The 26,076-nt window shown below is 47.7% G+C and overlaps 1 protein-coding gene across 3 annotated transcripts in view; it reads right to left on the bottom strand.

Moving 5' to 3' along the window:
* Positions 1–26,076, bottom strand: part of LARGE2 (LARGE xylosyl- and glucuronyltransferase 2) — a 94,786-nt gene that overhangs the window by 15,893 nt on the left and 52,817 nt on the right. For all 3 annotated transcript variants that reach the window (XM_063944310.1, XM_063944308.1, XM_063944309.1), the window contains 6 exons: positions 24,279–24,361; positions 5,929–6,052; positions 3,985–4,156; positions 3,696–3,800; positions 3,449–3,561; positions 3,239–3,364 (listed from right to left, as the gene is read on the bottom strand). In XM_063944310.1, the coding sequence (XP_063800380.1) occupies positions 3,239–3,364; positions 3,449–3,561; positions 3,696–3,800; positions 3,985–4,156; positions 5,929–6,052; positions 24,279–24,361 (723 nt within the window). The remainder of the gene's footprint in view (positions 1–3,238; positions 3,365–3,448; positions 3,562–3,695; positions 3,801–3,984; positions 4,157–5,928; positions 6,053–24,278; positions 24,362–26,076) is intronic.

The raw sequence follows: 26,076 nt of genomic DNA on the forward strand, positions 1-26,076 counted from the left end.
ACAGAGAGGCAGTAGTGAGAATGGGATGATGGTGAGTAGTGCATTACAGAGAGCCAGTAGTGAGCATGGGATGATGGGGTAGTGCATTAGAGAGGCAGTAGTGAGAATGGAATGATGGTGAGTAGTGCATTACAGAGAGGCAGTAGTGAGAATGGGATGATGGTGAGTAGTGCATTACAGAGAGGCAGTAATGAGAATGGGATGATGGTGAGTAGTGCATTACAGAGAGGCAGTAGTGAGAATGGGATGATGGGGAGGTAGTGCATTACAGAGAGGCAGTAGTGAGAATGGGATGATGGGGTGGTAGTGCATTACAGAGAGGCAGTAGTGAGAAACGGATGATGGGGTAGTGCATTAGAGAGAGGCAGCAGTGAGAATGGGATGATGGGGACTAGTGCATTACAGAGAGGCAGTAGTGAGAAACGGATGATGGGGTAGTTCATTATAGAGAGGCAGTAGTGAGAATGGGATGATGGGGTAGTGCATTACAGAGAGGCAGTAGTGAGAATGGGATGATGGGGGGAGTGCATTACAGAGAGGCAGTAGTGAGAATGGGATGATGGTGAGTAGTGCATTACAGTGAGGCAGTAGTGAGAATGGGATGATGGTGAGTAGTGCATTACAGAGAGGCAGTAGTGAGAATGAGATGATGGTGAGTAGTGCATTACAGAGAGGCAGTAGTGAGAATGGGATGATGGTGAGTAGTGCAGTACAGAGAGGCAGTAGTGAGAATGGGATGAGGGTGAGTAGTGCATTACAGAGAGGCAGTAGTGAGAATGGGATGATGGTGAGTAGTGCATTACAGAGAGGCAGTAGTGAGAATGGGATGATGGGGTAGTGCATTACAGAGAGGCAGTAGTGACAATGGGATGATGGTGAGTAGTGCATTACAGAGAGGCAGTAGTGAGAATGGGATGATGGGGTAGTGCATTAGAGAGAGGCAGTAGTGAGAATGGGATGATGGTGAGTAGTGCATTACAGAGAGGCAGTAGTGAGAATGGGATGATGGTGAGTAGTGCATTACAGAGAGGCAGCAGTGAGAATGGGATGATGGGGGGGGGGGGGGTAGTGCAGTACAGAGAAGCAGTAGTAAGAATGGGATGATGGGGAGGTAGTGCATTAGAGAGAGGCAGTAGTGAGTATGGGATGATGAGCAGTAGTGCATCACAGAGAGGTTGTAGTGAGAATGGGATGATCGGGGGGGGATTGTGCATTACAGAGAGGCAGTAGTGAGAATGGGATGATGGGGGGAGTGCATTACAGAGAGGCAGTAGTGAGAATGGGATGATGGTGAGTAGTGCATTACAGTGAGGCAGTAGTGAGAATGGGATGATGGTGAGTAGTGCATTACAGAGAGGCAGTAGTGAGAATGAGATGATGGTGAGTAGTGCATTACAGAGAGGCAGTAGTGAGAATGGGATGATGGTGAGTAGTGCATTACAGAGAGGCAGTAGTGAGAATGGGATGATGGTGAGTAGTGCATTACAGGGAGGCAGTAGTGAGAATGGGATGATGGTGGGTAGTGCATTACAGAGAGGCAGTAGTGAGAATGGGATGATGGTGAGTAGTGCATTACAGAGAGGCAGCAGTGAGAATGGGATGATGGGGGGGGGGGGTAGTGCAGTACAGAGAAGCAGTAGTAAGAATGGGATGATGGGGAGGTAGTGCATTAGAGAGAGGCAGTAGTGAGTATGGGATGATGAGCAGTAGTGCATCACAGAGAGGTTGTAGTGAGAATGGGATGATCGGGGGGGGATTGTGCATTACAGAGAGGCAGTAGTGAGAATGGGATGATGGGGGGTAGTACATTAGAGAGGCAGTAGTGAGAATGGGATGATGGGGGGGTAGTACATTAGAGGCAGTAGTGAGAATGGGCTGATGGAGGGGTTAGTGGATTACAGCATTAAAGCTATAATCAGAAGACGGGGTAGTACATAGGCATGTAGCAAAGAGAATGGCAATATGTGCACTATAGAAGGGTATTGTAGAGAACATACAATGTAGGACTGTACTACATAGGAGGGACATGTGGGAAGAGGGTATGTACTGTATGCAGTGACTGGCATGCAGAGAACATACAATGTAGGGCTGTAGTACATAGGATGGACATGTGGGAAGAGGGTATGTACTGTATGCAGTGACTGGCATGTAGAGAACATACAATGTAGGACTGTAGTACATAGGAGGGACATGTGGGAAGAGGTTATGTACTGTATGCAGTGACTGGCATGTAGAGAACATACAATGTAGGGCTGTAGTACATAGGAGGGACATGTGGGAAGAGGGTATGTACTGTATGCAGTGACTGGCATGTAGAGAACATACAATGTAGGACTGTACTACATAGGAGGGACATGTGGGAAGAGGGTATGTACTGTATGCAGTGACTGGCATGTAGAGAACATACAATGTAGGACTGTAGTACATAGGAGGGACATGTGGGAAGAGGTTATGTACTGTATGCAGTGACTGGCATGTAGAGAACATACAATGTAGGGCTGTAGTACATAGGAGGGACATGTGGGAAGAGGGTATGTACTGTATGCAGTGACTGGCATGTAGAGAACATACAATGTAGGGCTGTAGTACATAGGAGGGACATGTGGGAAGAGGGTATGTACTGTATGCAGTGACTGGCATGTAGAGAACATACAATGTAGGGCTGTACTACATAGGAGGGACATGTGGGAAGAGGGTATGTACTGTATGCAGTGACTGGCATGTAGAGAACATACAATGTAGGGCTGTAGTACATAGGAGGGACATGTGGGAAGAGGGTATGTACTGTATGCAGTGACTGGCATGTAGAGAACATACAATGTAGGGCTGTAGTACATAGGAGAGACATGTGGGAAGAGGGTATGTACTGTATGCAGTGACTGGCATGTAGAGAACATACAATGTAGGGCTGTAGTACATAGGAGGGACATGTGGGAAGAGGGTATGTACTGTATGCAGTGACTGGCATGGTTCTGTGCAGTGCGCAGGGTAAGCATGTGATTCCACCCAGGGCACTGACTGGAGACTGTACGTTGCTCCTGTTTCTCCCACAGTACAAACAAACAGACTGGTATAGTCACTGATTTCAGATGAAACAGCCCGTAGTTTATTTGAGAGAGCGTTTAGACTGTAAGCTCCACTGGGTCAGTGACAGGTGTGAATGGGTGGACAGTGTAATATGTTGGCGCTACACAAATAAAGGGTAATGAATAAAGGCTGTGAACAGCGATGGTCTCACCTTGAGATCGGCCAGCTCACTGTAGCACTGCTCGGAGCGAGTGTGATCGGAAAGCTGCACGTTCCAGTAACAGGGAAGCGGATACACCAAAGTCGGCGAGCTCTTTATAACCGCATTGAATATATCCTGCACACGAGCAGACACGAGATCATTACATAATAGTGAGCAACGTGCGAGACACCGCAATCTCATCACCCCATCCGTCCCTACCTGGTCAGCAAGGGAGGTGCTTAGCATACTCATTAACTCTCTCTCGGCCGTCAGACGCCACATCTCTTCCCAGCCAATCAGACGCAGCCTGTCCAGGAAAAGCAGGATGACCCCTGGAGAAAAAGGGCAGGAGGCAGTCAGTCGGTAAGTAGCACATACTATGGGGTGGTACTGGAGTACTGCGGCAATGATGCACCCACATTTGTATTTTTGTCATTGGTTATGTAAACAAAAGATTAGACATTACCTGTATTGAATCCACGGCCCAGAGCCGGCCAGGGCTTGTGATTCTTCCAAAGGTTCCCCAGATACCAGTCACTCTGATTCTCCACCAGGCCTAGAACCTGTTCACCTGACACAGAGAGACAGAGCATGTATAATATGTGTGCAAGAAACAACACCGCTCTTAATGAATGAAACCTGGAGGCTCGGAGAGAGACGGAGCATTTCTCTAACAATAGGACCTTGTCCTCAGGAAATACGACACGGAAGCCAGGAGCGAAACACACAGGGCAGAGGCCGGAGCAATGGATTACCTGTGAATTTTTTAAATATAGCCCACAGCTCAGCAATGTCTGTGGCAAAAGTGATGTCAGTGTCTAGAACAATGACCTTTGACAGGTCAGAGGGCAGCGCCTTTGTCAGAGTTAGCTTCATCAAACCATAGATTCCAGAGTAATGTTTGTTTGGGATCCATGAAACCTCCGGCTGTGGGGGGAGAGAGAGAGAGAGAGGAAGAGGGGGAGAGAGAGAGAGAGAGAGCGGCAGTGTGTGAGAAATTGACGTCTGTAATACCACTCCCATGCTATATGACATTTAAAAGGTTTATATCCACATGATTTGTATGATCCAGCACATTACAAATAAACTTTGACCAGGTCCATCGCCCCTCTAGTGCTGCACAACAGGAAGGCTGAGCCTGACCACACAGGGCTGGATTTGATCTTCTCATTTTAATCACAAGGCCAAATCCTGACCGACAAAACTTCAATCCAGTTGAATCAATCTATGTATCGGCTACGATCATTCCATTATTTTCAAAACAAATCACCATAACGGTGAGTTCACTGAGCAGTGTTTTTTTTTTTGGTTTTTTTTTTTAACCAAAATGTTAAAGCTTTTCTTCCACATAAAGTTTGTTGAAGACAGACCAGTAAGTTTTTGTGCTTAAGTTAAATCTTTTCCTTGAAATCCATTGGAGTACGCGATGATCAGATTGAGGTATAGGGTGTGCAAGGGGAGTGCGGGGACTATAAATTCAAACGCTGGGGCATAACCCTATACAGGTTGAGTATCCCTTATCCAAAATTCTAAATCCCACATTTTTGGTTTCCCTACTGAGATAATGACACATATACATATATGTTATATTATATAGCTATACAATATATCTTTATATACACATATCTGTCATTATCTCAGTAGGGGACCCAAAAATGTGGGATTTTGGATAAGGGATACTACTGCCTGCCGGGAGCAAATCAGTTTTGTTTGACCAACTGCCGCAATAGAGGAAAGAACAATAAGGAGGGAATGGAGAACAAATGTTTTCCTAAAACATAAAGCCTAACAAAGAAGTGCATAAAAGCTTGGTGCCCGGTGTCCCCCCAATGAAGCCAGTAGAAAAATCCTCTTTTGAACTGCATATCCGAGATTGTATAAATGTGTTTCCATTGACACCATGGGATCTCACATCTAAAGTTATGGGAAATCGTGGGGTGCTATTCAATTGTTTTTTTTTTATTGTGCTGATTGTGTCCTGCAGTGCCGGGTTTAGCTGTGTAAAACGGGTAAACCTGACTAAAGTGCTGGGCGCAATGCGGAACTGTTGTTTGGGTCACTTTTCGTACATTTCTGCTCGCCATCTCAAGTCAGCAGCTGTTTGCGCCTGAACGGAGTAACAATTGAATTGCTCCATTAGGCACCCGGCACTGACAGCCGCCGACGCCCACAATTTAATCCCCCCACCCCCCATGAGCTCACCCTTCTCCATGCCATGTATGAAAGACCTCAGAGACTCCACTCTGAGCTGGGTGGTCCGAATGGGCTGGAGAACCCTGCTTGGTTTCTGAGCCAGAAAGACTGGAATAAAGCCCAAACTCTTGTCAGCCTGGAACTGCTAGGCCCAGCCTCAAAAAAAGGTTACATTAAGGGAGCGCTCCTCCCTCTGGAGATGCAACACCAGGTATGGGAATGGTAATGGACTTGGACAACCTGGAAATGTAAGCATCCAGGGGTGGAGAAGATTCCCACCAAGCTGTAGCCTCACTAGGAAGAGGACAGGAAAAAATCTGCAGGCCCTGGAAATTACTACCCGGCCTTACCTCACTGGGTCAACAGACCCAGTAGCCACTGCTCATGCACTCCCTATACCCCAAGATGACCCAGTGTCCGCCAATTGGAGGACTAAGAAAAATAACAATTTCAAAGACGTAACGGTGTCACTGTATTACAAGTATTAATCTTTACGCAGTATTTACCTTGAGATCACTGGCATTATAGAAGCTGATCTGTAGGGACGGGACCATCCAGGTACTGAACAGGTTGCCCAAAATACGCAAAGCAACGGTGTCTGTGATCAGGTGGAAATGTAGCGGGTTCCTCCTACATAGACAAATGTGTGGTCATCAGACGCACAAGGTCAGGTAACAATATCAAAGCACCATGCATCACCTTATTTGGAAGCACTTAGGGGGCAGGAGACTGCAGAACACCTCCCCAAACAAATAAAGAAAGATTGTCAGCTCTGTGGCTGACAACAGGGCTCCTATAGAAAGGATAAGACATCACCAAGTGAATTACGGACATCACATATACCTAACAATAACATCAGGACGGCATAAACATTCAGCAAGTTAAGAATTAAACGGGGGCATGTTGGTTTACGAACCGGGTCAGACCCCTTTTCCACAGTGGCGTCGAACCGGGCTTTTCCTGGATAGGTGCCGTTCACACTGCATACTGGGGCAGTGCCGGCGCTTGGAGATGCAGCTCCCACCGCAAATGGGACCCAGGTTGGATGACCCGTTTACACTGCAGCTCTCCTGGGCCCTTCCCGTGTAAAACCCTGCTAGGTATCTGGAAAGGATTCCTGGGTGACTAGACGGGGGGAGGAGCTTTTTCCGCTGACAAAAATCCTTCCCGGGTACCTAGCAGGGTTTTTACTGGGAAAGACCTGGGTGAGCTGCAGTGGAAACAGGTTAACCGGGTCATCCGACCCAGGTAACTGGTTTACAGCGTGGTGATTGGCTCACCCATCACCCATGAGCAATTACATGCCTCCCCGTATGGTCCAGACTGTTCCAGACTTTACCCCAACCCCGTTTACCATGTCTGGAGGATATAATGTCTCCCTGATTGTCTCCAGTATGGCAGCATCCTCCCGAACGTGCACTGCCAGCCGGTCCGCTATTACGGGAGTTTTGCAGTGCTTGGAGATGACATCATCTCCAAGTGCTGACACTGCACCTGGGTGCAGTGTGAATGGTGCCGACCCAGGTATATCCCAGGTTGGCACAGCAGTGGAAACGGGGTAATTCCCGGGTCTGACCCGGCTTGGAGCGGTGTTCCAAATCAAGGGTCAGACCCGGGATTTTGGTGGAAAAGTGGTATAGCGCTGCAGGGAATAGGAGCACAATCTCAGCCTACACTTATGGATTTACATTTTTGTGACATGTTATCCCACATTCCAAATGACCAACTTTAATCAACAAATTGTGTATACGCCATGTTGTCACCTCTTCTATTGGTTTACAGTTTAAAAAGATCTTTGGGGATAGCCTTTTGATTATCTTTATCGGGGACTTCTGTGAGGCCCGGAAGATACTAAGGGGAGATGACCAAATCCAGGAGCCGTTGTCACACCCTTTCCCATAAAGTACATAAACCACAATGTGCGCAGTCGTAAGCTGCAGTTGGTCCAGCCCCCCCCCATTTTGGTGCTCCTGATCATTATATAAAGCCCAGTACCATCCACCTCATGAGCAAGCAAGATGGCCGCCCCCAGTCAGCAGAAGGTGTGTGGTATGAATGTTACTGACCCAGGGTTTGTAAGGACAGGGAGAAGGGTGGGACATGAGACATATTGTAAATAAATATGTTGGTCTCATAATATAATATCCTGAATCATAAAGTATTATTATCTCATTAACTACCAGTAGGTTATAGTACAGAGATCACACGCTAAAGGGCCCCATACACTAGAACGATAATGCCCAATTTCAGCCCAATTCGGGCCGATATATTGGGTGAAATCGGGCATTTTGGCTGTGTGTCCGATCCGATCCGCGGCCCCTAGATGGCTAGTGCTGCACTCGTGATATGTCGGTTCCCGCAGGCATGGCTGGGATCGCATACGATATATCGCATGCAAAATGTACCAAATCGTATGGAACCACTCCCGGGAGAGTTCAAGGGAAATCGCCTCCGACTTCAGCCTCAGACATATCGTTGTAGTGTATGGGGCCCTTATCACTCCAGCACAGACGTAAACATCCTACCGGGGGCTATAGTACAGAGACCACACGCAATCACTCCTGCACAGACGTATACATCCTACTGTGGGGCTATAGTACCGAGATCACACGCAATCACTCCAGCACAGACGTATACATCCTACCGGGGGGCTATAGTACCGAGATCACACGCAATCACTCCAGCACAGATATATACATCCTACCGGGGGTTATAGTACAGAGATCACACGCTATCACTCCAGCACAGACATATACATCCTACCGGGGGCTATAGTACAGAGATCACACGCTATCACTCCAGCACAGACATATACATCCTACCGGGGGCTATAGTACAGAGATCACACGCTATCACTCCAGCACAGACATATACATCCTACCGGGGGTTATAGTACAGAGATCACACGCTATCACTCCAGCACAGACATATACATCCTACCGGGGGCTATAGTACAGAGATCACACGCTATCACTCCAGCACAGACATATACATCCTACCGGGGGCTATAGTACAGAGATCACACGCTATCACTCCAGCACAGACGTATACATCCTACCGGGGGCTATAGTACAGAGATCACACGCTATCACTCCAGCACAGATATATACATCCTACCGGGGGCTATAGTACAGAGATCACACGCTATCACTCCAGCACAGATATATACATCCTACTGTGGGGCTATAGTACCGAGATCACACACAATCACTCCAGCACAGATATATACATCCTACCGGGGGCTATAGTACAGAGATCACACGCTATCACTCCAGCACAGATATATACATCCTACCGGGGGCTATAGTACAGAGATCACACGCAATCACTCCAGCACAGATATATACATCCTACCGGGGGCTATAGTACAGAGATCACACGCAATCACTCCAGCACAGATATATACATCCTACCGGGGGCTATAGTACCGAGATCACACGCAATCACTCCAGCACAGATATATACATCCTACCGGGGGCTATAGTACAGAGATCACACGCAATCACTCCAGCACAGATATATACATCCTACCGGGGGCTATAGTACAGAGATCACACGCAATCACTCCAGCACAGATATATACATCCTACCGGGGGCTATAGTACAGAGATCACACGCAATCACTCCAGCACAGATATATACATCCTACTGTGGGGCTATAGTACAGAGATCACACGCTATCACTCCAGCACAGATATATACATCCTACCGGGGGCTATAGTACCGAGATCACACGCAATCACTCCAGCACAGATATATACATCCTACCGGGGGCTATAGTACAGAGATCACACGCAATCACTCCAGCACAGATATATACATCCTACCGGGGGCTATAGTACCGAGATCACACGCAATCACTCCAGCACAGATATATACATCCTACCGGGGGTTATAGTACAGAGATCACACGCAATCACTCCTGCACAGATATATACATCCTACCGGGGGCTATAGTACAGAGATCACACGCAATCACTCCAGCACAGACATGTACATCCTACCGGGGCTATAGTACAGAGATCACACGCAATCACTCCAGCACAGTAATATACATCCTACCGGGAGCTATAGTACAGAGATCACACGCTATCACTCCAGCACAGACATATACATCCTACCGGGGGTTATAGTACAGAGATCACACGCAATCACTCCAGCACAGACATGTACATCCTACCGGGGCTATAGTACAGAGATCACACGCTATCACTCCAGCACAGACATATACATCCTACCGGGGGCTATAGTACAGAGATCACACGCTATCACTCCAGCACAGACATATACATCCTACCGGGGGGCTATAGTACCGAGATCACACGCAATCACTCCAGCACAGATATATACATCCTACCGGGGGCTATAGTACAGAGATCACACGCTATCACTCCAGCACAGACATATACATCCTACCGGGGGCTATAGTACAGAGATCACACGCTATCACTCCAGCACAGACATATACATCCTACCGGGGGCTATAGTACAGAGACCACACGCTATCACTCCAGCACAGACATATACATCCTACCGGGGGCTATAGTACAGAGATCACACGCAATCACTCCAGCACAGATATATACATCCTACCGGGAGCTATAGTACAGAGATCACACGCTATCACTCCAGCACAGACATGTACATCCTACCGGGGGTTATAGTACAGAGATCACACGCTATCACTCCAGCACAGACATGTACATCCTACCGGGGGTTATAGTACAGAGATCACACGCTATCACTCCAGCACAGACATGTACATCCTAACGGGAGCTATAGTACAGAGATCACACGCTATCACTCCAGCACAGACATATACATCCTACCGGGGGCTATAGTACAGAGACCACACGCTATCACTCCAGCACAGACATATACATCCTACCGGGGGTTATAATACAGAGATCACACACTATCACTCCAGCACAGACATATACATCCTACCGGGGGCTATAGTACAGAGACCACACGCTATCACTCCAGCACAGACATATACATCCTACCGGGGGTTATAATACAGAGATCACACGCTATCACTCCAGCACAGACATATACATCCTACCGGGGGCTATAGTACAGAGACCACACGCTATCACTCCAGCACAGACATATACATCCTACCGGGGGTTATAGTACAGAGATCACACGCTATCACTCCAGCACAGACATATACATCCTACCGGGGGCTATAGTACAGAGACCACATGCTATCACTCCAGCACAGACATATACATCCTACCGGGAGCTATAGTACAGAGATCACACGCAATCACTCCAGCACAGATATATACATCCTACCGGGGGCTATAGTACAGAGATCACACACTATCACTCCAGCACAGACATGTACATCCTACCGGGGGCTATAGTACAGAGATCACACGCTATCACTCCAGCACAGACATATACATCCTACCGGGGGCTATAGTACAGAGATCACACGCTATCACTCCAGCACAGACATATACATCCTACCGGGAGCTATAGTACAGAGATCACACGCAATCACTCCAGCACAGATATATACATCCTACCGGGAGCTATAGTACAGAGATCACACGCAATCACTCCAGCACAGACATGTACATCCTACCGGGGGCTATAGTACAGAGATCACACGCAATCACTCCAGCACAGACATATACATCCTACCGGGGGCTATAGTACAGAGATCACACGCTATCACTCCAGCACAGACATATACATCCTACCGGGGGCTATAGTACAGAGATCACACGCTATCACTCCAGCACAGACATATACATCCTACCGGGAGCTATAGTACAGAGATCACACGCTATCACTCCAGCACAGACATATACATCCTACCGGGGGCTATAGTACAGAGATCACACGCTATCACTCCAGCACAGACATATACATCCTACCGGGGGCTATAGTACAGAGATCACACGCTATCACTCCAGCACAGACATATACATCCTACCGGGAGCTATAGTACAGAGATCACACGCTATCACTCCAGCACAGACATATACATCCTACCGGGAGCTATAGTACAGAGATCACACGCTATCACTCCAGCACAGACATATACATCCTACCGGGGGCTATAGTACAGAGATCACACGCTATCACTCCAGCACAGACATATACATCCTACCGGGAGCTATAGTACAGAGATCACACGCAATCACTCCAGCACAGATATATACATCCTACCGGGAGCTATAGTACAGAGATCACACGCTATCACTCCAGCACAGACATGTACATCCTACCGGGGGCTATAGTACAGAGATCACACGCTATCACTCCAGCACAGACATATACATCCTACCGGGGGCTATAGTACAGAGATCACACGCTATCACTCCAGCACAGACATGTACATCCTACCGGGGGCTATAGTACAGAGATCACACGCTATCACTCCAGCACAGACATGTACATCCTACCGGGAGCTATAGTACAGAGATCACACGCTATCACTCCAGCACAGACATATACATCCTACCGGGGGTTATAGTACAGAGATCACACGCTATCACTCCAGCACAGACATATACATCCTACCGGGGGCTATAGTACAGAGATCACACGCTATCACTCCAGCATAGACATATACATCCTACGGGGGGCTATAGTACAGAGATCACACGCTATCACTCCAGCATAGACATATACATCCTACCGGGGGCTATAGTACAGAGATCACACGCTATCACTCCAGCACAGACATATACATCCTACCGGGGGCTATAGTACAGAGATCACACGCTATCACTCCAGCACAGACATATACATCCTACCGGGGGCTATAGTACAGAGATCACACGCTATCACTCCAGCACAGACATATACATCCTACCGGGGGTTATAGTACAGAGATCACACGCTATCACTCCAGCACAGACATATACATCCTACCGGGGGCTATAGTACAGAGATCACACGCTATCACTCCAGCACAGACATATACATCCTACCGGGGGCTATAGTACAGAGATCACACGCTATCACTCCAGCACAGACATATACATCCTACCGGGAGCTATAGTACAGAGATCACACGCAATCACTCCAGCACAGATATATACATCCTACCGGGAGCTATAGTACAGAGATCACACGCAATCACTCCAGCACAGATATATACATCCTACCGGGAGCTATAGTACAGAGATCACACGCTATCACTCCAGCACAGACATATACATCCTACCGGGAGCTATAGTACAGAGATCACACGCAATCACTCCAGCACAGATATATACATCCTACCGGGAGCTATAGTACAGAGATCACACGCTATCACTCCAGCACAGACAAGTACATCCTACCGGGAGCTATAGTACAGAGATCACACGCTATCACTCCAGCACAGACATGTACATCCTACCGGGAGCTATAGTACAGAGATCACACGCTATCACTCCAGCACAGACATATACATCCTACCGGGGGCTATAGTACAGAGACCACACGCTATCACTCCAGCACAGACATATACATCCTACCGGGGGTTATAGTACAGAGATCACACGCTATCACTCCAGCATAGACATATACATCCTACCGGGAGCTATAGTACAGAGATCACACGCTATCACTCCAGCAAAGACATATACATCCTACCGGGGGCTATAGTACAGAGACCACACGCTATCACTCCAGCACAGACATATACATCCTACCGGGGGTTATAGTACAGAGATCACACGCTATCACTCCAGCACAGACATATACATCCTACCGGGGGGCTATAGTACAGAGATCACACGCTATCACTCCAGCACAGACATATACATCCTACCGGGAGCTATAGTACAGAGATCACACGATATCACTCCAGCACAGACATATACATCCTACCGGGGGGCTATAGTACAGAGATCACACGCTATCACTCCAGCACAGACATATACATCCTACCGGGAGCTATAGTACAGAGATCACACGCTATCACTCCAGCACAGACATATACATAAACATCCTACCGGGGGCTATAGTACAGAGATCACACGCTATCACTCCAGCACAGACATGTACATCCTACCGGGGGCTATAGTACAGAGATCACACGCTATCACTCCAGCACAGACATAAACATCCTACCGGGGGTTATAGTACAGAGATCACACGCTATCACTCCAGCACAGACATATACATCCTACCGGGGGTTATAGTACAGAGATCACACGCAATCACTCCAGCACAGACATATACATATACATCCTACCGGGGGCTATAGTACAGAGATCACACGCAATCACTCCAGCACAGACATATACATAAACATCCTACCGGGGGCTATAGTACAGAGATCACACGCTATCACTCCAGCACAGACATGTACATCCTACCGGGGGCTATAGTACAGAGATCACACGCTATCACTCCAGCACAGACATAAACATCCTACCGGGGGTTATAGTACAGAGATCACACGCTATCACTCCAGCACAGACATAAACATCCTACCGGGGGTTATAGTACAGAGATCACACGCTATCACTCCAGCACAGATATATACATCCTACCGGGGGCTATAGTACCGAGATCACACGCTATCACTCCAGCACAGACATATACATCCTACCGGGAGCTATAGTACAGAGATCACACGCAATCACTCCAGCACAGATATATACATCCTACCGGGAGCTATAGTACAGAGATCACACGCTATCACTCCAGCACAGACATATACATCCTACCGGGGGCTATAGTACAGAGATCACACGCTATCACTCCAGCACAGACATATACATCCTACCGGGGGCTATAGTACAGAGATCACACGCTATCACTCCAGCACAGACATATACATCCTACCGGGGGCTATAGTACAGAGACCACACGCAATCACTCCAGCACAGACATGCACATCCTAACGGGGGCTATAGTACAGAGATCACACGCTATCACTCCAGCACAGACATATACATCCTACCGGGGGCTTTAGTACAGAGATCACACGCTATCACTCCAGCACAGACATGTACATCCTACCGGGAGCTATAGTACAGAGATCACACGCTATCACTCCAGCATAGACATATACATCCTACCGGGAGCTATAGTACAGAGATCACACGCTATCACTCCAGCACAGACATATACATCCTACCGGGAGCTATAGTACAGAGATCACACGCAATCACTCCAGCACAGATATATACATCCTACCGGGAGCTATAGTACAGAGATCACACGCAATCACTCCAGCACAGACATATACATCCTACCGGGGGCTATAGTACAGAGATCACACGCGATCACTCCAGCACAGATATATACATCCTACCGGGGGCTATAGTACAGAGACCACACGCTATCACTCCAGCACAGACATGTACATCCTACCGGGGGCTATAGTACAGAGATCACACGCTATCACTCCAGCACAGACATATACATCCTACTGGGACTACAGTACAGAGATCACACGCTATCACTCCAGCACAGACATGTAAATCCTACCGGGGGCTATAGTACAGAGATCACACGCTATCACTCCAGCACAGACATGTACATCCTACCGGGGGCTATAGTACAGAGATCACACGCTATCACTCCAGCACAGACATATACATCCTACCGGGGGCTATAGTACAGAGATCACACGCTATCACTCCAGCACAGACATATACATCCTACCGGGGGTTATAGTACAGAGATCACACGCTATCACTCCAGCACATACATATACATCCTACCGGGGGCTATAGTACAGAGATCACACGCTATCACTCCAGCACAGACATATACATCCTACCGGGGGTTATAGTACAGAGATCACACGCTATCACTCCAGCACAGACATATACATCCTACCGGGGGTTATAGTACAGAGATCACACGCTATCACTCCAGCACAGACATATACATCCTACCGGGGGCTATAGTACAGAGATCACACGCTATCACTCCAGCACAGACATATACATCCTACCGGGGGCTATAGTACAGAGATCACACGCTATCACTCCAGCACAGATATATACATCCTACCGGGGGCTATAGTACAGAGACCACACGCTATCACTCCAGCACAGACATGTACATCCTACCGGGGGCTATAGTACAGAGATCACACGCTATCACTCCAGCACAGACATATACATCCTACCGGGGGCTATAGTACAGAGATCACACGCTATCACTCCAGCACAGACATATACATCCTACCGGGGGTTATAGTACAGAGATCACACGCTATCACTCCAGCACAGACATATACATCCTACCGGGGGCTATAGTACAGAGATCACACGCTATCACTCCAGCACAGACATATACATCCTACCGGGGGTTATAGTACAGAGATCACACGCTATCACTCCAGCACAGACATATACATCCTACCGGGGGTTATAGTACAGAGATCACACGCTATCACTCCAGCACAGACATATACATCCTACCGGGGGTTATAGTACAGAGATCACACGCTATCACTCCAGCACAGACATATACATCCTACCGGGGGCTATAGTACAGAGATCACACACTATCACTCCAGCACAGACATGTACATCCTACCGGGGGCTATAGTACAGAGATCACACGCTATCACTCCAGCACAGACATATACATCCTACCGGGGGTTATAGTACAGAGATCACACGCTATCACTCCAGCACAGACATATACATCCTACCGGGGGTTATAGTACAGAGATCACACGCTATCACTCCAGCACAGACATATACATCCTACCGGGGGCTATAGTACAGAGATCACACGCTATCACTCCAGCACAGACATATACATCCTACCGGGGGCTATAGTACAGAGATCACACGCTATCACTCCAGCACAGACATATACATCCTACCGGAGGTTATAGTACAGAGATCACACGCTATCACTCCAGCACAGACATATACATCCTACTGGGACTACAGTACAGAGATCACACGCTATCACTCCAGCACAGACATATACATCCTACTGGGACTACAGTACAGAGATCACACACTATCACTCCAGCACAGACATGTACATCCTACCGGGGGCTATAGTACAGAGATCACACGCTATCACTCCAGCACAGACATATACATCCTACCGGGGGCTATAGTACAGAGACCACACGCAATCACTCCAGCACAGACATGTACATCCTAACGGGGGCTATAGTACAGAGATCACACGCTATCACTCCAGCACAGACATATACATCCTACCGGGGGCTTTAGTACAGAGATCACACGCTATCACTCCAGCACAGACATATACATCCTACCGGGGGCTATAGTACAGAGATCACACGCTATCACTCCAGCACAGACATATACATCCTACCGGGGGCTATAGTACAGAGATCACACACTATCACTCCAGCACAGACATGTACATCCTACCGGGGGTTATAGTACAGAGATCACACGCAATCACTCCAGCACAGACATATACATCCTACCGGGGGCTATAGTACAGAGATCACACGCTATCACTCCAGCACAGACATATACATCCTACCGGGAGCTATAGTACAGAGATCACACGCAATCACTCCAGCACAGATATATACATCCTACCGGGGGTTATAGTACAGAGATCACACGCTATCACTCCAGCACAGACATATACATCCTACTGGGACTACAGTACAGAGATCACACGCTATCACTCCAGCACAGACATATACATCCTACCGGGGGCTATAGTACAGAGATCACACGCTATCACTCCAGCACAGACATGTACATCCTACTGGGACTACAGTACAGAGATCACACGCTATCACTCCAGCACAGACATATACATCCTACCGGGGGTTATAGTACAGAGATCACACGCTATCACTCCAGCACAGACATATACATCCTACTGGGACTACAGTACAGAGATCACACGCTATCACTCCAGCACAGACATATACATCCTACCGGGGGCTATAGTACAGAGATCACACGCTATCACTCCAGCACAGACATATACATCCTACCGGGGGCTATAGTACAGAGACCACACGCAATCACTCCAGCACAGACATGTACATCCTAACGGGGGCTATAGTACAGAGATCACACGCTATCACTCCAGCACAGACATATACATCCTACCGGGGGCTTTAGTACAGAGATCACACGCTATCACTCCAGCACAGACATGTACATCCTACCGGGAGCTATAGTACAGAGATCACACGCTATCACTCCAGCATAGACATATACATCCTACCGGGAGCTATAGTACAGAGATCACACGCTATCACTCCAGCACAGACATATACATCCTACCGGGAGCTATAGTACAGAGATCACACGCAATCACTCCAGCACAGATATATACATCCTACCGGGAGCTATAGTACAGAGATCACACGCAATCACTCCAGCACAGACATATACATCCTACCGGGGGCTATAGTACAGAGATCACACGCTATCACTCCAGCACAGATATATACATCCTACCGGGGGCTATAGTACAGAGACCACACGCTATCACTCCAGCACAGACATGTACATCCTACCGGGGGCTATAGTACAGAGATCACACGCTATCACTCCAGCACAGACATATACATCCTACTGGGACTACAGTACAGAGATCACACGCTATCACTCCAGCACAGACATATACATCCTACCGGGGGTTATAGTACAGAGATCACACGCTATCACTCCAGCACATACATATACATCCTACCGGGGGCTATAGTACAGAGATCACACGCTATCACTCCAGCACAGACATATACATCCTACCGGGGGTTATAGTACAGAGATCACACGCTATCACTCCAGCACAGACATATACATCCTACCGGGGGTTATAGTACAGAGATCACACGCTATCACTCCAGCACAGACATGTACATCCTACCGGGGGTTATAGTACAGAGATCACACGCTATCACTCCAGCACAGACATATACATCCTACCGGGGGCTATAGTACAGAGATCACACACTATCACTCCAGCACAGACATGTACATCCTACCGGGGGCTATAGTACAGAGATCACACGCTATCACTCCAGCACAGACATATACATCCTACCGGGGGCTATAGTACAGAGATCACACGCTATCACTCCAGCACAGACATGTACATCCTACCGGGGGCTATAGTACAGAGATCACACGCTATCACTCCAGCACAGACATATACATCCTACCGGGGGCTATAGTACAGAGATCACACGCTATCACTCCAGCACAGACATATACATCCTACCGGGGGTTATAGTACAGAGATCACACGCTATCACTCCAGCACATACATATACATCCTACCGGGGGCTATAGTACAGAGATCACACGCTATCACTCCAGCACAGACATATACATCCTACCGGGGGTTATAGTACAGAGATCACACGCTATCACTCCAGCACAGACATATACATCCTACCGGGGGTTATAGTACAGAGATCACACGCTATCACTCCAGCACAGACATGTACATCCTACCGGGGGTTATAGTACAGAGATCACACGCTATCACTCCAGCACAGACATATACATCCTACCGGGGGCTATAGTACAGAGATCACACACTATCACTCCAGCACAGACATGTACATCCTACCGGGGGCTATAGTACAGAGATCACACGCTATCACTCCAGCACAGACATATACATCCTACCGGGGGTTATAGTACAGAGATCACACGCTATCACTCCAGTACAGACATATACATCCTACCTGGGGACTATAGTACATAGATCACACGCTATCACTCCAGCACAGACATATACAACCTACCGGGGGTTATAGTACAGAGATCACACACTATCACTCCAGTACAGACATATACATCCTACCTGGGGACTATAGTACATAGATCACACGCTATCACTCCAGCACAGACATATACAACCTACCGGGGGTTATAGTACAGAGATCACACACTATCACTCCAGTACAGACATATACATCCTACCGGGGGTTATAGTACAGAGATCACACGCAATCACTCCAGCACAGACATATACATCCTACCGGGGGCTATAGTACAGAGATCACACGCTATCACTCCAGCACAGATATATACATCCTACCGGGGGCTATAGTACAGAGACCACACGCTATCACTCCAGCACAGATATATACATCCTACCGGGGGTTATAGTACAGAGATCACACACTATCACTCCAGTACAGACATATACATCCTACCGGGGGCTTTAGTACAGAGATCACACGCTATCACTCCAGCACAGATATATACATCCTACCGGGGGCTATAGTACAGAGACCACACGCTATCACTCCAGCACAGATATATACATCCTACCGGGGGCTATAGTACAGAGATCACACGCTATCACTCCAGCACAGACATGTACATCCTATCGGGGGCTATAGTACAGAGATCACACGCTATCACTCCAGCACAGACATGTACATCCCACCGGGAGCTATAGTACAGAGATCACACGCTATCACTCCAGCACAGACATATACATCCTACCGGGGACTACAGTACAGAGATCACACGCTATCACTCCAGCACAGACATGTACATCCTACCGGGGGCTATAGTACAGAGATCACACGCTATCACTCCAGCACAGACATATACATCCTACCGGGAGCTATAGTACAGAGATCACACGCTATCACTCCAGCACAGACATATACATCCTACCGGGAGCTATAGTACAGAGATCACACGCTATCACTCCAGCACAGACATATACATCCTACCGGGGGTTATAGTACAGAGATCACACGCTGTCACTCCAGCACAGACATATACATCCTACCGGGGGCTATAGTACAGAGATCACACGCTATCACTCCAGCACAGACATATACATCCTACCGGGGGCTATAGTACAGAGATCACACGCAATCACTCCAGCACAGACATATACATCCTACCGGGGGCTATAGTACAGAGATCACACACTATCACTCCAGCACAGACATGTACATCCTACCGGGGGCTATAGTACAGAGATCACACACTATCACTCCAGCACAGACATGTACATCCTACCGGGGGCTATAGTACAGAGATCACACACTATCACTCCAGCACAGACATGTACATCCTACCGGGGGCTATAGTACAGAGATCACACACTATCACTCCAGCACAGACATATACATCCTATCGGGGGCTATAGTACAGAGATCACACGCTATCACTCCAGCACAGACATATACATCCTACCGGGGGCTATAGTACAGAGATCACACGCTATCACTCCAGCACAGATATATACATCCTACCGGGGGCTATAGTACAGAGATCACACGCTATCACTCCAGCACAGACATATACATCCTACCGGGGGCTATAGTACAGAGATCACACGCTATCACTCCAGCACAGACATATACATCCTACCGGGGGCTATAGTACAGAGATCACACGCTATCACTCCAGCACAGACATATACATCCTACCGGGGGTTATAGTACAGAGATCACACACAATCACTCCAGCACAGACATGTACATCCTACCGGGGGTTATAGTACAGAGATCACACACAATCACTCCAGCACAGACATATACATCCTACCGGGGGCTATAGTACAGAGATCACACACTATCACTCCAGCACAGACATGTACATCCTACCGGGGGTTATAGTACAGAGATCACACACTATCACTCCAGCACAGACATATACATCCTACCGGGGGCTATAGTACAGAGATCACACACTATCACTCCAGCACAGACATGTACATCCTACCGGGGGCTATAGTACAGAGATCACACGCTATCACTCCAGCAGAGATGTGTACAACCTACCGGGGGCTATAGTACAGAGATCACACGCTATCACTCCAGCACAGACATGTACATCCTATCGGGGGTTATAGTACAGAGATCACACGCTATCACTCCAGCACAGACATGTACATCCTACCGGGGGCTATAGTACAGAGATCACACGCTATCACTCCAGCACAGACATATACATCCTACCGGGGGCTATAGTACAGAGATCACACGCTATCACTCCAGCACAGACATATACATCCTACCGGGGGCTATAGTACAGAGATCACACGCTATCACTCCAGCACAGACATATACATCCTATCGGGGGTTATAGTACAGAGATCACACGCTATCACTCCAGCACAGACATATACATCCTATCGGGGGTTATAGTACAGAGATCACACGCTATCACTCCAGCACAGACATGTACATCCTACCGGGGGCTATAGTACCGAGATCACACGCCATCACTCCAGCACAGACATGTACATCCTACCGGGGGCTATAGTACAGAGATCACACGCTATCACTCCAGCACAGATGTGTACAACCTACCGGGGGCTATAGTACAGAGATCACACGCTATCACTCCAGCACAGACATGTACATCCTATCGGGGGTTATAGTACAGAGATCACACGCTATCACTCCAGCACAGACATGTACATCCTACCGGGGGCTATAGTACAGAGATCACACGCTATCACTCCAGCACAGACATATACATCCTACCGGGAGCTATAGTACAGAGATCACACGCTATCACTCCAGCACAGACATATACATCCTACCGGGAGCTATAGTACAGAGATCACACGCTATCACTCCAGCACAGACATATACATCCTATCGGGGGTTATAGTACAGAGATCACACACTATCACTCCAGCACAGACATGTACATCCTACCGGGGGTTATAGTACAGAGATCACACGCTATCACTCCAGCACAGACATATACATCCTACCTGGGGACTATAGTACATAGATCACACGCTATCACTCCAGTACAGACATATACATCCTACCGGGGGTTATAGTACAGAGATCACACGCTATCACTCCAGCACAGACATATACATCCTACCGGGGGTTATAGTACAGAGATCACACGCTATCACTCCAGCACAGACATATACATCCTACCGGGGGTTATAGTACAGAGATCACACACTATCACTCCAGCACAGACATATACATCCTACCGGGGGGCTATAGTACAGAGATCACACGCTATCACAGACATATACATCCTACCTGGGGACTATAGTACATAGATCACACGCTATCACTCCAGTACAGACATATACATCCTACCGGGGGTTATAGTACAGAGATCACATGCTATCACTCCAGCACAGACATATACATCCTACCGGGGGTTATAGTACAGAGATCACACGCTATCACTCCAGCACAGACATATACAACCTACCGGTGGTTATAGTACAGAGATCACACACTATCACTCCAGTACAGACATGTACATCCTACCGGGGGCTATAGTACCGAGATCACACGCCATCACTCCAGCACAGACATGTACATCCTACCGGGGGCTATAGTACAGAGATCACACGCTATCACTCCAGCACAGATGTGTACAACCTACCGGGGGCTATAGTACAGAGATCACACGCTATCACTCCAGCACAGACATATACATCCTACCGGGGGCTATAGTACAGAGATCACACGCTATCACTCCAGCACAGACATATACATCCTACCGGGGGTTATAGAACAGAGATCACACGCTATCACTCCAGCACAGACATGTACATCCTACCGGGGGCTATAGTACAGAGATCACACGCTATCACCCCAGCACAGACATATACATCCTACCGGGGCTATAGTACAGAGATCACACGCTATCACTCCAGCACAGACATATACATCCTACCGGGGGTTATAGTACAGAGATCACACGCTATCACTCCAGCACAGATATATACATCCTACCGGGGGTTATAGTACAGAGATCACACGCTATCACTCCAGCACAGACATATACATCCTATCGGGGGTTATAGTACAGAGATCACACGCTATCACTCCAGCACAGACATATACATCCTATCGGGGGTTATAGTACAGAGATCACACGCTATCACTCCAGCACAGATATATACATCCTACCGGGGGCTATAGTACAGAGATCACACGCTATCACTCCAGCACAGTAATATACATCCTACCGGGGGTTATAGTACAGAGATCACACGCTATCACTCCAGCACAGACATGTACATCCTACCGGGGGTTATAGTACAGAGATCACACGCTATCACTCCAGCACAGACATATACATCCTACCGGGAGCTATAGTACAGAGATCACACGCTATCACTCCAGCACAGACATATACATCCTACCGGGGGCTATAGTACAGAGATCACACGCTATCACTCCAGCACAGATATATACATCCTACCGGGGGCTATAGTACAGAGATCACACGCTATCACTCCAGCACAGACATATACATCCTACCGGGGGCTATAGTACAGAGATCACACGCTATCACTCCAGCACAGATATATACATCCTACCGGGGGCTATAGTACAGAGATCACACACTATCACTCCAGCACAGATATATACATCCTACCGGGGGCTATAGTACAGAGATCACACGCTATCACTCCAGCACAGATATATACATCCTACCGGGGGCTATAGTACAGAGATCACACGCTATCACTCCAGCACAGACATATACATCCTACCGGGGGTTATAGTACAGAGATCACATGCTATCACTCCAGCACAGACATATACATCCTACCGGGGGTTATAGTACAGAGATCACACGCTATCACTCCAGCACAGACGTGTACATCCTACCGGGGGCTATAGTACAGAGATCACACGCTATCACTCCAGCACAGACATATACATCCTACCGGGGGTTATAGTACAGAGATCACACGCTATCACTCCAGCACAGACATATACATCCTACCGGGGGTTATAGTACAGAGATCACATGCTATCACTCCAGCACAGACGTGTACATCCTACCGGGGGCTATAGTACAGAGATCACACGCTATCACTCCAGCACAGACATATACATCCTACCGGGGGTTATAGTACAGAGATCACACACTATCACTCCAGCACAGACATATACATCCTACCGGGGGCTATAGTACAGAGATCACATGCAACCTACCGGTGGAAGAGAATGGATTTCACCAGCGTCACTACATCCCTGCTGCTGTTATGGCCGGCACACACAATGGCAACATGAATGAGCTGGGAGAAAGGTAGAAAGATACGGAGCGTTAGTGAGAGGTTACCCGGCGCAGTGCTCACACACACAGTTCTCTATTTCACTGCGCGGTAAGGTTACACGGCTTCGTAGGCTGCATACTGGACGCCATTTATCTATTCTTGGTCTGTGCTCTCTACAAGTTAATGGACTGTATTGTGGAGCAATTAAAACACCAAAAATCTCATTATCACCAAGTTCAGTACACCTCATGCTGGGGAGGCACAGACACATTGTGGGGGTTTATTTCTAACATGTAACAAATCATGAGCTACAGCTGATTCAATTAATACTTTAACTTACATTTTTTTGTCTGCAAATACGTAAACTGCAATTCAAAAAATATATACTAGATCATATGACAGCCTAACCCAAACAGAGAAATACGTCAGCAGAAAGCATGAGTCTCTATGCGTTGCAGCGCACGGACATAATTATTATACATATAACTCATGCACATACGCACATTTTACACAGTGTGTGTATATATGTGTGTGTGTGTGTGTGTGTGTGTGTGTGTGTGTGTGTGTGTGTGTGTGTGTGTGTGTGTGTGTGTGTGTGTGTGTTGCTTACGTATATATCACATGCACATACATTAACGCTCACACAAATAAACAGACATTTTAATATATATATATATATATGTATATATATATATATATATATATATATGTATATATATATATATATATATATATATATATTCTCAACACCACTCCGGCACTCAGGATGCCCCCGAAGGCTCACTTGCTCTGGTGCCCTCCACTAGGGTATAACATCCAATATACTCTATTCAGCAAAAAATGAGGCAGCGCCACTCATACCCCTTTCATACCGCACAAATAACCCGGTATCGACCCGGCACATTGCCGCGTTGACATGGGTCAGCGTGCAGTATGAAAGGGGCCTTGCCAACATCTCGGGTCGCCTGACCCGGCAATTCAACCCGGGTATAAAGCAGTGTTATACCCGGGTTGAATACCGGGTCATTGGCTGCGTAAACGGGCACCCGGGTCGACATGGGACCCGTTTACTAGCTAGGGAGAGGCAGCGTGGAGATGAGCTCATCTCCCAGCGCCGCCTCCACCTCCGCACCCAACCCCCCCGCTGCTTATTGCCGGGTCGGGAAAGCCTGCAGCAGCTGCCAATGCCGGATCCCACCCGGGAAGGACCCGCTTCCAATTCCCAGGTTTGGATCCGGCATTGGCAGTGTGAAAGGGGTATCAGAGTCTTGCAGTGTCAGAAAACGTGTATTGAAATACACAAATCTAAATCTCTCTGCACGTGTTACATCTGCCCCACCTGCAGTGAAGCATGGTTTTGTCGAATTGCTTACTTCTTTGGTTTGGTAACAAACCTGAATAACCCCCATAAGCCACAACGATAAGATAGGAAAATGTTTTGCTGGAGCAGTACATTACTAAGGGTGGAAACTATAGATTTAGGAACAATGGGAAAAAAGGTCTTTCCCAGGCTGGTAGTCACAGTTCGGGGGAGGCATAATATAAGTAAGGGGAGATGTATCAAACCTTGGTTGGTCCTTTATATCTCTACACTTCATCTCTCACCAACTGCCATGTTACTGGCTTCTGTTTCACAAATCTAAGTTAGAAGCTGATTGGTTGGTACTTTATTTCTCTCCAAGCCTTGATTCATCTCCCCCATAGAATGGAAGTAACCTGTTGCTGTTCTGTGCTTT

This window comes from Pseudophryne corroboree, chromosome 11 (assembly GCF_028390025.1).
Source record: "Pseudophryne corroboree isolate aPseCor3 chromosome 11, aPseCor3.hap2, whole genome shotgun sequence".
Classification (NCBI taxonomy): domain Eukaryota; kingdom Metazoa; phylum Chordata; class Amphibia; order Anura; family Myobatrachidae; genus Pseudophryne; species Pseudophryne corroboree.